Below are 16,712 nucleotides of genomic sequence, written 5' to 3'. Positions count from 1 at the left end.
GTACATATCGTATTGGTGGCCGATATAGAAATTTCTACTATATCAGTAAGAGCCGATATTGCTGCTAAAAACCGATACGATACATCGATATACAACTGAACTATCTTAAGGACACTGTCCAATGATTAAGCCACATTAATAAACCCTATTATCTAGCTAACAAGGGTGGGGAACAGTAGTTATCTTCCTTGTGTAAAAGCGGTACGCTACGCAAAGCCATCTAAGTGCGTGCATAATAGAACGGTTGCACAAGTAATTGCATTAGACTTGCTTAGGAAAATGTGTGGCAAGAATCCATTGCCACAATGCATGAAATTGCGTATTCGATTCTACTGCCACAACGCAAGTACAGATAGCTTAGATACTACAGTGTTACATTCATCTATTATAAGGTATTAATATACTAGAAGGATGAGAGCGTAGTTGGTCTGGTTTCTGAAATTCTGCTTTTTGCTAGCACGCTCATGAAGCTAGATGTCCATTTACATTTACCATAGTGTTAAAAAGTTATTCTGACACAATTATGAAGAAAGAAAGCAGTTTAGCCTTTCCATATTAACTTGCGGGTGGACCTGTTTCAAAAATGCGTGGGCGAATGCACACTATTTTTGCCATGAAGCCACAAAGCAGACTGGCTATGTTCTCAGTACTCTAGTTAGTACCCGTTAACAGATGATTATCAACACCGACGTAGTTTGGTTGTTAGTCACTCTACAATAACAAGAAAATGAAACATGCAATTTTCCCAGCACCTGGCTGTACAAATGCCACACATTTTGCCACACATTTTGCCACACATTACAGTTGAACGCCGCACCTGTGACGTCACATGCAACCACTCTATTACTGTTTTGTTGTCACAAGACTTACCAATCATACAACAAACACTCATAGTGGTGAGCTTGGGGAAACAGCAATAAGATGAACCAAGAGCACAGCATAAAACAACCAGCCATCTCTACAATCCATTAAAATGTGGAGTAATCCGGACTAATCAAGACTGTCTTCAGTAGTTAAAAAATAAAGTTGAACATGGCATACATGTATGTGGTTCCTCAAATATAAATAGCTACACTTAGTTATATTGGTATATCAGATTGGTATCGTATCGGTTTAAAAATGATTAGTCTCATATCGGATCGGTATCAGATTGGTTTAGTTTTCTTATATCGGTACACCTCTAGTGTCTATATTCGAAAATGTGTGGAAACGATCAGTGAATAAGCTATAGCACTCGTTTTCACCTTAGCCCAACGTTTTTCAACTCGTAGGATGTTGAGGATAACAAAACACTCTCCGCCTGAGTGGTTTTCATAGTGAAATCCAATTTGTGCATCCTAATCACGTGAGTATTAATCTGTCCCCACAATTAATTTCGGCCTCAACGTCTATATAATCACTGCCCAGTTGTAGCCCGGGCGGCTGCTTTGATCTGAGGTGTGAAAGTGTTGCATATACAGTTCGCATTAACCTGATCTCTTGTTTTTTTTGTTAATAACTCTTGTTGCATGAGCCAGCCAAACATTTAGTAGTGCTGTGAAGCCCTATAAACACCAGAACTGTTTATCAAAAGCACTTTGATACAGGCTAGAACAATTGTAAAATATTCCATACAGTTGGTATAGGCAATTCAAACGTGTTTACAACATAAAAACAAACTTGTTCCAGCACAAAGCCATTGGGAGTGAACACATCTTCAACTCTTTGATACGACTATACCCCTGTATTTCAGGTGAATGCAAACTGACTGTGCATCGTCACAATCCAAAGTTTCAAGAAAATAATTTTTTGCAAGGGAGAAAGGTTTTTGCAATATATTGACTACCATAAATGATGAAAGTTTGCAAATCAGCATGTGAAGCAGGTCAAGTTTGGCGAATTTACTATGCAGCAAATATGGAACTACATGTATATATTGAATAGCTGATTGGCAACTAAAGTTTGGTGAATTCCTTGATTCGCCAAATTTGTCAACCTTAAGTCACTCCAAACTTTCGTCATTTACGGTATATAAAATTTTGTGAAGTATAGATGTTTCTACAGGAGTAACGCTACAGGTCCAGTGGTGATAGTACATACTGTATATACATGTACTTAGGCAAATCACAAGGTGCCATGACTGGATGCTATAAGCTTGCAGTCTTGAGTACTGATATTGACGCCATTGAATTCAGCGCATTTTCCCACACAAATTTGTGGTCAGTTTGGTGCAAGCAGTAACTTACATCATCTAATGGTCATTCTTTGGGATCAAAAGAGTAGCTACAACTTGTTTCTATACTCTATTTTTGGTTGGGTGATAATGCGAAAGGTTTGATAAAGGATCTGGAGTGGCGTCCGTGTAAGTGTAGATTTGTCACATCTTGGCTGGTTTTCTAATTGATGCTCCACGTATTTATTTGTTTCTTTCACACTTGTACAGCACCTCTTATGGTATGTTTGATATTGTTTTGAGGATAGTGAAGTATAACACACAGTGTAAGAGCCATTTGAAGATTACCAGATTTGTGCCTGTTTTCAGTAATTATTCGTATTGATGTGGCATGCTCATTATGACTACTATGTACCAGACATGGGGCCAAGTACATTTGAAAGTACTTAAGGGGTGGTCCACAATTTTCAGCCTTTTTGCAAGCGTACAAAGAGTACTCTTTTTTCTTACCCCCTCCCCCCTACTATAAAGCGTACTATAAAAATGTTGATCTTTGCATACACCATAAATCGAGAAGATTTGTATGTACACAGTTAACATCAATACACGTTAAAATACAGGGTTAGCTATGTACAACTGATAGTCTGTTATTAATTCTTTTTGGGCCTTCCTCTTCCTAATTTGTGGTTTTTCTCATTCTGATGTTTCTGCAGTTGGTACCTTGAACTAAATACTTCGCCACATACTGGACATTTAGCCCCAGGCTTTGACTTTTTGGCTGCGCCTGAAGAATTGTCTGAAGCTGACTCGCTTCTTGATCGTACTCCACCATGGATCAGTCGCAAATGCTTAGCCTTATCATTTTCACTTGTGAAGACATACCTACATTTATCACAGTGGCTGTTCATTACTTCCTTTAGATGCTCATCTGGATTGCTAAATTTTAGTGCTGTTGTCAACTGGTGAAATGTCATATAGTGGTCCAAATGTTGTGGATCAGGGGTAATTGGTGGAAAAGCCCATCTCCTACTCACAGGTAGCTTCATTATGTTGACTGCCTGAACTTCTTTGTTTCTACAGTCACACATGTGTTCATCACAAACCCCCCTACGAAAACAAACAAAGCCTCTTCTTCTGTCCATATGCTTCACGAAATATTTCCATTCTTCTAATATTTTTGTTTTTTCTTCACTTTCTCTGACGGACTTTAGGCTACCCGTGAGAGTGTCTTTGACTGTGCAAAAATCTGTGTATTGGTCAACACGAGGTTCTGTAATTCCTTTAGATGTAATTCGAAACCCATCATGGACTTTTCCATTCCAATAGCTATCAAGAGCATCTAAAGCATTCGAAAAAACTTGCTTCTCCTTTTCATGCAGCTCTTCTGAGGTAAGTGATTGTTGTGAAGGTGGGGTGTCTTCACCTGGAAGACAAGCTGACAAAGAAACTCCTGCAAGCCACTTTGAGCAAGGAGACCACAAATGCTCTATTGGATTGTATCGGGATAAGCCAGGTGCATAACAAACACAGATCAACATGTCAAAATTGTGATCCCTCCAAAATCGTCCAAGATGAAACTGGGTTAAGGTAGATTTTGGTGACCAGTCTGCCCCTCCATCACAAACCAGTGCCAATACTGCTCTGTTCATTTCAGGATTTGCTTCTAGAACATTATTTAGATCACTGAGGTGGTCAACAACAGTAGTTGAAGTGTTCTTGACACACCGGTTGTATACCCATAACGGACCTGTGGCTGGTGCTTTCAGAACATCTCGACCCAATGAATCCTTGATTATTTCATTATCTCCATGTGATTTGAGCATAAGGAAACCATCAGGCTCTATTAGGTAACCAGGAACTGGAAAATCATGATCATGATAGTGAGGAACATCATCACTAGGAAAAAATGTGCGAATCTGGTGATACCTAGAAACTGCTTGGCCTCCAATGTGAACCTTAGCCTTACTGTCACAAGAAAAGATTACCGCTTCATCTGGATATTCTGCACACATTTGGCATACTACAGATACTGTAGCAAAGTATTCATGAGCATTTATATTGTCTTTGCTAATGTCACATGACTTTACACCAACACGAACATCCAGACAGTCCTTATGTCGAGCAGCATCGCGTGAACTTTCATTTGCCGGCTTTAAAAAATAGTGAATTTTTTGATTTTGAAATTTTGGTTAAACCTTCTACATTTTTCAGGACATGCTGTCGTATGTCTTCCAAACGCACTCCACATGTACTAGATGTACCACTCCGTCTTCGTACATGGGCAGCAAAGCCATGAAGTTTGATAAAATCAAGCATCACAGTCAATAGCTGTGGAAATTTCTTTTGCAAAGGTACTGGTCCAGTCTGTTTATAAAACATGATACCTTGGTCAATTTCAGCAACTCCAAGCTCTTCTTCAGGACTTTGTTCTGTGTCATCTTTTTTGTCCAGCACCATCACTTGATGTACTAATCCTGGGCTAAACACCATTTCAGTGTAGTCAATTAGTACATAGCGTTGACCACTTTTGACACAAACAATGGGAAAATGTTGTTCTAATTGGTGGATGGCTTGACCCACAGTATCTTTCTTATCTACATTCAGATTGTACTCCTGACAGATTACATAGTCTGGAATGCAACGCATCCCATTCCAGTGACACTTATCTTTGATTGAAGGGAAAAGAGCTAGCTGTTGTACATTTAATGGAGCAAAAAAATTATTATCAAGCATTTCAGCATCATGTAGACTATCAACTGCAACATCCCAGGTAAGACTAATACTGTTGCTAGCAGAAAAAATGTATTCATTTGAACCAGTAGCTTTGTTAAAACTTCTTTGTTTTTGAGCCCGGACACATGCTTGTATCAATGGAATAGTTTCTTCTAAGACACGTTTGGTGTCAAAAAATATGGGTAGCAGTGACGAAATCTTACAAAGCTTTTCCTGGCATGACTTTAGCTGAACTGTCAAATTAGATGACACTATTTTCATACTACACAGCTCCCTTAGATTTTGTTTTAAAATACTTAACACCTTTTCCCCATTTTGGTATGCCACATGTACTTTAGATCCCTGCTTAACAAAACTCTGTTTACTTTTCCAAACTAAAACAATGTCATAGTATTGATTAGTGGAAACAGCTACTGTGGACAAAACTTTCATAAATTCTGGGTGATATGTCAAATCATCCGTTAGCAGGTCATTAGGCTCAATTTTTAAATGAGTACACATCATAGAAATTGTTCGCTCTTTATTATCCTCAATGTGCTGCTGCAATACTGTTCCACCACTAGCAGCAACAACAGCTGCAGTAGTGTGTTGCACTTCCACAACAGTTTGGACTGGATTTGACTGGACTTCTGTGCTAGTGTCTGATGTAGAGACAGACTTTCCCTAGAGGCAGCAATACAATGTAGTCTGAAACTTGTTTACAACAAACACCTGCTCTACCCACAAATGCCTGCCTCCCATACCTAGTAGTGGGCCTATTCATTCCTGAACCCACTTCAAAAGCACATAGCAGTTGTGAATGATGCAATACAGCAATTTAAAGTGTAGGCTAGTAGCTTTATTTGCTAGCAGTGCGTGGTTGATGGCTGACTTAAGAGTTAAAAAAACAACAAGTAAGTGTACTTGGCTAGCTACACCGGCCTGTAACTGATATAAATTAAGTAGCTAGGCAAAACGGTCTATGGAGCTAAGTTTCTGTGGTACATAATATCACCTTACCTGTGCTTTAAAATATGATTCAATGGGCTTTGTTTTCTGGCTTTTCAGTTTAGCCTCTGTTTGTTTTATTGTAGCAAAATACTCTTCTTCAGATGCGGAAGCACAGCGTTTCCAATCTTCTTGAGCTCTTCTAACAGCATCAGCTCGCTTTGTTCCACAATTCAAATAAACACTGGCATTAACGAAGTGTTGGTAACGGTTTACTGGAGCTTTATGAACTGAATTTGGATTATTCGCCAACTGAAATAAAACGTCTTCCGCCATTTATGTATACTGAGCTAGCTATAAAAAAGTTCACGTGATTATTTTTAAATCAGCATTTTTAAAAGCGTACGTGTAGTGCTACCCCCTCCCCCCTAGCGTACGTTTTGTACGCTTGCAAAAAGGCTGAAAATTGTGGACCACCCCTAAGTAAAGTACAAGTACATGCTGGAAGTACTCAAGTAAAGTACAAGTACATTTTGCTATAGCAAAATATACACTTATTCAGTGTATTGTAGTATGTAAGTGTACCTAGTGGGGTTGGTACTTTCAGGTTTTTGTCAACTATTCACTCTCTTGAACACTTAAAATGCACTAACTTTAGCAGCAGCATTGTTTTTATTTGCCAGAATTCTATCACATCATTAATCGTGGCTACATGATACATAGTAAGGTTAGGGAAGGCACTAGAAGAATTGTACAATGCACCTTCATGCAATTTTGTAATGTACCCACTGTGTACAAACTACGTACAATGTTTGCAGTACTTACAGTACTTAAGTACTCAAGTACATACAAGTACTTAGCAAAGTACTTGAGTATAAGTACGAGTACACTGGGGAAATTAAGGAAGTATTTACAAGTACTTTCAAATCTGTACTTACATGTAAGTGTACTTAAGTATAAGTACTCATGTACTTGGCCCCATGTCTGCTATGTACTACGCACTTGTTTGTGTTGACTAAAACTCTATAATGAGACAAGAAAACAGTGGCAAATCTAGGATTTTTAAAAGGGAGTTTCTGGCTGAAAATAAGGCATCTGAGGACATTTCTCCAGAAAATTTTGAGATTTTAGAAGCCCTGAGATTGGATTTTAGGCTACTTTTAGTTAACAATTGCAATAAATCCAATGCTTTAAATACTGTAGATACTATAGTTAACTGTAGGGCAAAAGTTGTGACTAAGCTGTAGCTTTGATTGCTCTATTAGAGTATCTCGAGCAGTGGGAATGAAAAGTGAAGTGTTGCTAAGGGTTTAATAGCTATAAATCGTGTTAGTTAAGTGCAATTGCATACATGCCACTGAAATACAATGGTATATAGTTGTTTGCTGTGGCAAATTGTTAATACAACACTAATAAAGCTAGTTAGACTGCCACTGATAGAAAGGGGGTTTCTGTTGAAACCACAGAAACCCATCTAGATCTGCCACTGAAAAATGGTGTCAAGCCTGTCACTTAAACAATGTATACAGTATTGTGTTATTGTTTCACATCCAACATACATCTTTATAAACAATCCTTGTGGACTCACCGATCACTAATTTGTCAAAAACCATGCAGTTTTGTATGTAATTGGGGGTATACTATTATTATTATTTATCTGATTTGTCAAAAAAGACAGGGTGACACCAAAAGGTAGAGCCTGTACGAGGGTGTTTCCCTAGAAGATACAAAACCAAAAAACGGAGGGGACAAATACAGAGAAAACACAGCTACAAAAAACAAGAAAGAACACATACACATATAAATTAATTACAACAAAACAAATTATACACAGCTTGGCGAAACTTAGATGAGCTGAGATCAAATACATCACACGATAGAGTGTTCCATAAGAAAACAGTGTTCACAAAGAAAGAATGTCTATAAGAATTGATAGAAGACTGTAGCGGAACAAGGGTGAGAGGATGCGCTCGGGTACAAGATGTATTGAAATTACAGTAATTTGATAGCTTCAAAGAATCGTACCTACCTTTTAGGATGTCATAAAGCATAGCCACGCTCAAATAATTCCTTCGAGATGACAGTGTTGGCCAGTGTAACTCTTGTAAACAAGCATTAGAAGATTTATTCCAACACTTATGTAATGGTGACCAACGACTTCCACAGGCCCAACGTGCAGCACGTCGTTGGACAGATTCCACTGTGGACTTATCAGAAACAGTGTGAGGATTCCATACAGTACAAGCGTACTCTAGTGAAGGTCGCACTAAAGACTTATAGACCATGGATTTGGCCTCAGTTGTAGCACCCCATAAAGTGTGACGAAGAAAATTCAAGGACTTGCTGGCTTTGGCTGCAACATACTTGCAGTGGTGTGACCATGACAAATTCGATTGAAAGAAAACTCCCAAATATTTCACAGAGGATTTCCAGGATAGAAGAGAGCGGTTTATGAAATAATCATAAGATATTTTCTTACGTTTATTTGAAATAAGAAAAGCGTCACACTTGGATGCATTCAATCGAAGTTGCCACTTATCTGCCCAATCACAAATGCGATCAAGGTCCTCTTGTAAAAATTTACAGTCAGATTCACACTTAATTTCCTTGTACAAGGTGACATCATCTGCGTAGAGTTTTAATTTAGAGTGCTTGACAACACTGTGCAAATCGTCAATATATAGTAAAAACAACAAGGGGCCTAAAACAGACCCTTGAGGAACTCCTGATTTAACACTTAACCAATCCGAATAAGCACCATTCACAACAACACGTTGCCATCTGTGTGTTAAAAAGGAGCGTATCCATTGCAGTAGCTTACCATCAATACCCAATAACTGTAGTTTAAGAAGAAGATGCTCATGGGCCACGGAGTCAAAGGCCTTAGCAAAATCTAGCAAGACACAATGTACACTACTACGTAGTTCCAAACATAGACTCCAATCATGTACAGCAGACAAGAGTAATGATACTGTTGAACGATGGGAACGAAAACCAAACTGTGCATCACTTAAGCGATTTGATTTTTCCAGAACTTCTGTTAGTTTCCTACAAATAATTCTCTCCATAATCTTCACCACAATAGATGTTAAGCTGATGGGTCTGTAATTTGCTGCAACTCGACGATCTCCTTTTTTGTGAATAGGTACGACGTTTGCTGTAGTCCAATCTTTGGGAAGTAAACCCATTGACATACTTTGATTAAACAAATTACATAGAGACTCACATATAAAATCAGCACTTCTTTTTAATATCTGCGGAGTTAATAAATCAGGACCACAAGCTTTATTAAGATTTAATTGTAATAACTCTTGATAGACATCTTGAGTAGTAAAGTTAATTGATTCGACAATAGATTAATAGAATAGTAAGAGTAGAATAGTAAGAGTAGTACAAAGCACACGGTAAGGGTAACACATTGGCAGAACAGGGAAAAGGAATTATTTTAATGTCTCAGAATTACTTTAATCTACCTGTCCATAACTTTCATATACAATAGAAATTCAAAAATCTAGTAGACAGTTTTTTTAGGTAGTCAAAAGTACTTAATCCATGTGCAATATCAACATGATTGTGTATTAATGAATCCTTGAATTTCTCTTTAAACATGGACACATAGAAACAAGGATTTGCTCATAAATCTTGAACAAAGCAAAATTCAAACATCCGGTTAACAATTTTGTAGCAATGGGTAAAGTGATGCTGTGTTTAAAGTTAAATCACTAAGTTTCAGTGCAAAGCTGTACAACACAGTGTACATGTACATGTACTTTGACGGCTTCATAATTGATTGTTTGTATAACTAATTGTCATACATTGTTGTGCTGAAATATCAAGTGGGAGTGATCCACTATGTTGAATTTGGTGCAATTTTAAAAATACATGTGAATGTGGAAGTTTATGACTTCCTGCACTATACTCTTATCCTCCACATGTGCACACGCATGAATAAAGCTGTCCAACTTTTAGGTATCAGCATCTTGTACACCCCACACAGTAGGCAAACTTTTGATTTACTGTATGCTAACAATAATATTTTATGAGCATATGTATCATTAGACAATGTATTGATGTTACTGTGTTAATGTACAGATTTTAGTCAAATTAGAAGAAAAGACACAAATCAATCTCCGCTTTTGGAAACACCAACATTACTATTAGAAAGGTATGTATGCATGTATACATATGTAACACTTTCACACCTCAAATCAAAGGAGCTGCCTGGGCTACATTTCGTATGTAGCCCAGCTAGCCAGGCTACATACCAAATATACAACTGGGCAGTAATTATATGACGTTGAGGCCGAAATATAGCTTATTCACCGATCGTTTCCGCACGTTTTCGAATATGGATACACCCCCATCACGAAGCTACCACTCTGCACAGAGTAGCTACTCTACAAGCAAGCTTACCTATCTAGGCCGTAAGTGAATTGCATAATTTTTCCATAGACGATTCAATAGCACTAAATAAAACATTACACTTGCGTAACCAAAATTTTCCGTGATATCTCTAGGATTTGTCCATTCATCGTAACCGAACGTAGCCAGAACGCACTAGCTGCTGACCCATAATCGAAAATTTTTGGTATGCGTAATAAACATGTGTAACGCAACATGTAGGTTTACATAAGTGCTTTATACAGTATGTACAGTATGTGGTTTGGGCTTTCTTACCCAACATCACAGCCTCACCTTTCCTTTATAACAACTTGGCAGTATTGGTTAGCCATAGCCAAGCCCATAAACAACATCAGGATAAGGCTACGAGCTAGATTTCTTCACTATTCAATGTCGCTCTGCCTATTCACCAACCACAGTACATCCAGTACACGCATCATGAACTACCTTTCTCCTCCTTTTGCCTCTTCGCCGACAACGTAATAATGTGGTATACGTGAGAAATTAAACAAAAAGGTGCTACCAAAAATTCCAGAAAGTGTAAAAAAATAATAACATGGTGTTACCAAAAAGTCAAAAAAATGTAAAAAAAAAATTATTAAACAAAAAAGGTGCTACCAAAAAGTCCAGAAAATGAAACAAAAAGGTAATTAAACAAAAAGGTGCTATCAAAAAGTCCAGAAAGTGTAAAAAAAAATAATAATTAAACAAAAATGTGCTACCAAAAAGTCCAGAAAGTGTAAAAAAAAAAAAAAAAAACCATACCAGTAGAATCCAATAGGCAATTGGGGACAAGGACAAGCTTTGTTTTACTACTTTTTTTCACTACTTTTTTTCATTGATTTCTAATCCAACTTAAAATTTTCCTTCTACTTGTGCACATATTGTCAAAGAATTTACCCATATTATTACAAACAAATCTGTATCCATAGACTGCATCCAAGATCCAAGAGTCTACCTAGTGCCAAACACAAAGCAATTAGTCCAGCTGTTCCAACAACTTTCACTAAGAAGCAGTTTGCTTTGTTTGCAAGAAAGAAGATTTCAAAAGAAGCTGCTGATATATTAATAAGCAGGTAGCTACAATTGTGCGGTGGGTGTGTGCATACATGCATGTGAGCACACGCGTGTGTGTGTCATTGTGTGTGTGTCTGTGTGTACAACCCAAATTTATTTTATCTATATGGCTAACTGTTACAAGTCACCATGACAGATGTTTTATTTCTATTCACTACTGAACAATTCATACTGCTCAGTTGTCTGAACATCTCAGGATCACCCAATGTTCAAATACCTATTGTGGGTTGTACATGCTACTCTTGCAGAACAATTATTCAGTCCTTGGTTCAATGGAATTTGTTGTATAAATCTGTCCGTCCGGGATCCTGCTAACTTGCCAACTAATTGCACCATACTTACTACATATTAATTGTAAATCTCCCTGGCATTTAATTTTTAGAGATTCTTAGGCCATTTTGTATGTTATGCTTCCATTATCACATGAACAAGTTTTAAACACTGTTATTTTCTTTCTTGGTATGATGCCCTCTCCAGTCATATTTAATAGAGTCCCTGGTATGTATTTATTTTATAATCTACAAGCTTACCCACCAGGGTTTTTGATAAGTATTTCGACTCTGAGCCAAACTGGCCCAACCCAGACATCTACTGTTCCACCAGTAGTATACCACTAGGCCAATCAGCTTATGTTGATATGTATTAGTCACAAAGCTGTACTAGTGCTGAGAAAATTGGAGCAAAAGCCATGAGTTGTGTGGGTCATTTTGTGTTTTTCACACTGGGCCATATTGCCTTATCAAATACCCTGTTACCCACTGTATCAAATAGCCTGTCCTGTTTTGGATTTTATATGCCTATTTCTTTCTGGTTATAGAAAATTGTGGTACAGAAAATCATGGTATAGAAGTTTCTAAACAGGTTACAATCTACTATCCCTGTACAGCATTGGAAAGGAAATATTAAGTAGCAATAGTAAACTCTAATAGTGTAGTCATGATACTCCAATATTGCAGTCCCTTTTCCCTTGTGTTATTCACTGTGCTGTACATGCAAATATTATAGTGATTTAATCCAATGCATGTATATTGTATGTATGTATGTATGTATGTATGTATATATATGTATGTATGTTTGTATGTATGAAGTCAAGACTTGTTTATTCTTATCTCTATTTCATTATAGCACTGACAATTTCATTAAGCACTTGTCAGGTGAGTTGGAGGCTTACGCCCTTCATGCTAAGAGAAGGAAGATAGATATGAGTGATGTGGTTTTGTTTATGAAAAGAAATAAATTGTTATCAGAAAATGAAACATTTACTTCAGCTGCCAATAAGTATTTATGCCAAGAATATGTTAATGAGATAGTACCAGTTGTAGATGTAATCAATAGAGAAACACTGTAATGCTTACTGTATATTTTGTAATTCTATGTGCATGCATGTATATACTTATATTTGAATGATCAGTGCTAATTCTACATGTAGTAACAAGTGTAAGGAAATGATCACTTAATTATTACACTTGTATGCTTGTAATAACAGGGTGCATAGGTTAGCACGAGCTAGAAGCTTAACTCTTGGACAAGTAACTACTTTAATAACTGACCGAATAGTAAAAAAACATGGGTACTAATTTTATACAGGTAGATCACGTGAGCTAATACATTTTAGGCAATGCAATTGTAATAGCGACCGGTCTGACTCGGATGCTGCAACATGGTGACTTAGTAATTACAACTGCGCATGTGTACAGCTGGTACACTCTATTTAATACACTACACATACAATAATAATATAAAGTAGTTAGTCAGTAATGTTACATCACTCCCCCCTATGGAAGAAGTTCGTCCCGAACTTGATGTTTTATTTGTATCTGGAAGGTGGAGGGATCTCTCAAGTTGTATCTTGGGGTCAATGAACAGAGTTGATCCACACCTTGGTTAGCAGTGGCCTTGCCATGACTCCAGTTCTGTCGGGAGCTGGTCATCTCTATGGGCATCAGTTTCCTGGTCATCTCTGATTACATCATCCAGGAGCTGGCTATCACTGTTGTCAGTTTCCTGGTTGTCCTGATTACATCATCCACATGTTGGGCCGCATTACTCTGGGTTAATTCATCCATATCCTGGATCACACCTCTCTGCAACAATCGCTCCACCAACTTGGGACACCGCTAATACTGTGTCTATTCTCACCATACCAGTAGAATCCAATAGGCAATTGCTACCAAAAAGTCCAGAAAATGAAACAATAAGGTGCTACCAAAAAGTGTAAAAAAAATATTTAAACAAAAAGGTGCTACCAAAAAGTCAAGAAAATGTAAAAACAAAAAAATTAAAAAATGTACTACCAAAAAAATCCAGAAAATGAAACAAAAAAGTGCTACCAAAGTGAAGAAAATGTAAAAAAAATAATTAAACAAAAAAGGTGCTACCAAAAAGTCCAGAAAATGTAAAAAAAAATGTCACTAATGGGTGCCATTTCACATTGGGAAGTTGGCCCAATCCTGATTGACCCCAGCTACACACGGACTTGGTCATAGATGCAGGGGACAGCCAGTGGAGCACCACATGGCCCACACGCGGACACTGAAAAAAGAGGAATATAAGATGGTATATCTAATGGCTTAAACTATACAAATAATCTCAGTATAGTCTTGCATTATACTAACTATCTTATACTTTAGTATAAACCCCATCTTATATTATGGGAAACAGATTATACTTTAGTTTAATACACATTCTTTGTATGCCTTTGTTTACTTAACTAAATGTGACAACTTTTAGCTTCACCATCAGATCTCATTATTGTCTCATTTTTAGCTTCACCATCTCATGTGACTTAAGATTTTTTTTACTGTACCAAACAAAGTCATGATGATTTTACAATAAGTAGCTACACTTCTGTTAATCACTATAGCTAGCTAACTAGCTTCAGTTTGTTGTGATAATTTCATACGCACACATTTTCATATGGCAAAGCATATAATACCAGAAAAATTAATTATTCAATCTAAGAGTCATACAAATCTAGATTTTCTTGCACAGTTAGCACACCTGCAAAAGTTCGTAGTAATGCCTGTTAAAATTGAAGGGGTCAGTGGTATGCGCATGCGTATTAGATGCAATTAAGTCGCCATCTTTGTCGCTATTGTTGTATCAGAGGTTGTAAATGTGAGTGATATGACGGTGTATCTCGCGGAGAGAGTATGCACGATCGGTGCCATCGTCCAATGAGCCACGATGATAGTTATGGACCACAACTGTACATCCCGCGGCTGGCTGTAGCCAGTGGTGACTGAGTGGCGCGGCCAAGTGGACAATTCCTTCGATGGAAGCAATCAAAAACAACTCTAGATGAGTAAGTATTAGACTAAAATGATAGCTTGTACGATAGGTTTAGCCGTATTAAATTGTTTATTGTGTATTGCATGACAATGGCCTGCAAATGATTTGGCTTTCAGGTGTTGCCGTGTACGTATTACATGTTTTATATCCTGTTATCTCAGCTTATGGCGGATGACGAGTGGACACAGTTCATCAGCCATCAGTGGTAAGAGTATGCATGGTCTGCTGTTATTTTGTATATTATCTCTTCAGAGGTACAGTTTCTTGTCGAACCTCTTAGTTCTACAGGCTGTCAGTGTACAACATCTGCAGTGTTAGTTTCCTTCAATGGCAGCTGCTTCCTTTTAAGAATCTGGTAGCGACCATATGTGGACAGTTTTGTTCTTTTTTCACGGAGTTGTTCAACGTCATCTTCTAATTACTTACAGCTGTAAGTGCCTGATTGTGTTTTTATTCATTTTCTTTTCAATAGGGTAGGAATTACAGACTTGGTCTCAGTTCTAGGAGATTCTTCTTATTGCTAACATCTATAAGTAAGTATACTGAGAGTGTCCAGTATACAATTTATATTTACCTTCGTTTAGGTTTGTGGAAACTGGTCTCATTTCTTCATACTATTTATCAACAGCTGACGGCTGCTACCTCATCTGGCACTGTAAATGAGTTGAGTGCTTTCAAGAACCTGTTCCATCTTGTTTGTCCTTATTTCACTGACCATGCTCGTATTGCTAACAAAGTAAGTTCACTGAGAGTATGCAAATTATATTATATTTAGTCTTGTTTCAGTTGTACTTAGTGATTACAAGATTCTTGGACTTGGTTATCAGTGTATCAGATGCTTCTTGTGAGCTTACGTACACATTAGCCCAACAAAGTCACATACTAAGTGGCTGTTTTATGTCTGGTTAGACTCACTGATAACACCTGTAAGTACACCAAACAATCCAGAATATGAATTATGTTTGCCTCCGTTTAGGGTTGTGAGACCTGGTCTTATCAGACTTGTCTTAGTTGTACATGGATTGTCGGTCTCAGACTCAGTCTCAGTTTTAAAAGATTGCTACAAACTGTAAGTACAATGATTGTTCAGTATACGCATTATATTTACCATCTTTAATAGAGTTGTGGGACCTAGCCGCCATTCTACATGGTAATACTAGGTTTCCAGACAAGGTCTCGGTTTTATGAGATTCTTATTGTTACAAACTGTAAGTCCAACGATTGTCCAGAATACACATTATATTTACCATCTTTGTATTAGAGCTGTGGGACAGTTCTACCAGACAACTAACAGATTGTCACAGAGTTCTACACAGTGATGATAATACAGGTAATTTGTAATGGAACTTGTCAATTGTATTTACTGTCTTACCTGCTGCAGTTGGATAAAGACTGATAAATGACGAAATTGATTTGATACTGTCTTGGCCAAGGAGACATTGATTTACTAGCCTATTGTGGTTTTAACATATTTACAGAATTAAATTCATTACAAATATAATTATAGAAATTATTTAATTAAAGTAGCCACAGATTATAGGAAAGTAAAAAAGTACAGTAGTATAGTAGCCAATATATGGTTGAAATAGGCTTAGTATAGTCTGATAATACACCACACTATACCAGTGATTTAATCTCTAATATATGACTGTCTTAAATGTATTCAATAAGATTGTTATAGTAAAGTCCTAATCTATTAAGATATGCTGTACTATTTCATTCCAATACTAACATAATAAGACTGTTATAGACCTTATTATTCTGAGCTTTTTTCACAGTGGGACTTGGTGGCTTTGCTAGTGACTTGCCTACCAGAAGAAAGCTGTTAGGATAAGGGAGGAAACTGGCTGCTCCTAGTCTAGGGATCGAACCCCTGATGCCAGCACCACCTGCAGGGTTTCCCAAGCAGTCTCCTTCAACCACTCTGGTCCATCAACTAGGCACTGATGGAGTAGTATTTTATACATCACACTTGAAGTAAAAAAAATAAATTTTAAAAATTGTTCCCCGCTGTGGATCTGTACCCTGGACCTCGCCCAATGCAGTAACCATTGAACAATTTGGCCCACAATTATAATGCACACCAATTAGTAAATTTCTATCCTACGTGTTCTGTACATGTGTGTTAGTT

At 37.4% G+C, this 16,712-nt stretch overlaps 2 protein-coding genes and 1 long non-coding RNA gene across 6 annotated transcripts in view; 2 read left to right on the top strand and 1 right to left on the bottom strand.

The window, feature by feature from the left end:
- The window catches only part of LOC136263178 (uncharacterized), a 33,012-nt gene extending 20,300 nt beyond the window's left edge, over positions 1-12,712 (top strand). Inside the window, exons 9-11 of the mRNA XM_066057687.1 lie at positions 9,905-9,977; positions 11,146-11,289; positions 12,416-12,712. Of these exons, the coding sequence (XP_065913759.1) occupies positions 9,905-9,977; positions 11,146-11,289; positions 12,416-12,638 (440 nt within the window). The 3' untranslated portion in view covers positions 12,639-12,712. The remainder of the gene's footprint in view (positions 1-9,904; positions 9,978-11,145; positions 11,290-12,415) is intronic.
- LOC136263176 (uncharacterized) lies at positions 2,617-4,740 on the bottom strand. Its single transcript, XM_066057684.1, has one exon. It carries the CDS (start codon positions 4,162-4,164, stop codon positions 2,803-2,805), a length of 1,362 nt encoding a protein of 453 aa, XP_065913756.1. The 5' UTR covers positions 4,165-4,740; the 3' UTR covers positions 2,617-2,802.
- A 1,651-nt stretch (positions 12,713-14,363) lies between the features above and the next one.
- On the top strand, positions 14,364-16,131 carry LOC136265015 (uncharacterized). Of its 4 annotated transcripts, none has more exons than XR_010705353.1 (10): positions 14,364-14,594; positions 14,743-14,783; positions 14,834-15,011; positions 15,054-15,114; positions 15,166-15,317; positions 15,368-15,507; positions 15,558-15,650; positions 15,702-15,789; positions 15,843-15,911; positions 15,963-16,130. It is a non-coding gene; the product is annotated as an uncharacterized lncRNA (long non-coding RNA). The 4 variants fall into 4 exon arrangements; XR_010705352.1 differs by having other exon boundaries at positions 14,743-14,786; positions 15,963-16,129; XR_010705354.1 differs by lacking the exon at positions 14,364-14,594 and having other exon boundaries at positions 14,642-14,786; positions 15,210-15,317; positions 15,963-16,131.
- Positions 16,132-16,712: the final 581 nt, after the last annotated feature.

Source organism: Dysidea avara, chromosome 8 (genome assembly GCF_963678975.1).
Source record: "Dysidea avara chromosome 8, odDysAvar1.4, whole genome shotgun sequence".
Taxonomy (NCBI): domain Eukaryota; kingdom Metazoa; phylum Porifera; class Demospongiae; order Dictyoceratida; family Dysideidae; genus Dysidea; species Dysidea avara.
This window is presented reverse-complemented; position numbering and strand designations above follow the sequence as displayed.

Coding starts and splice junctions, on each gene's coding strand:
- LOC136263176 (XM_066057684.1), bottom strand. CDS start 4,164: ATGTGTGCAGAATATCCAGATGAAGCGGTAATCTTTTCTTGTGACAGT.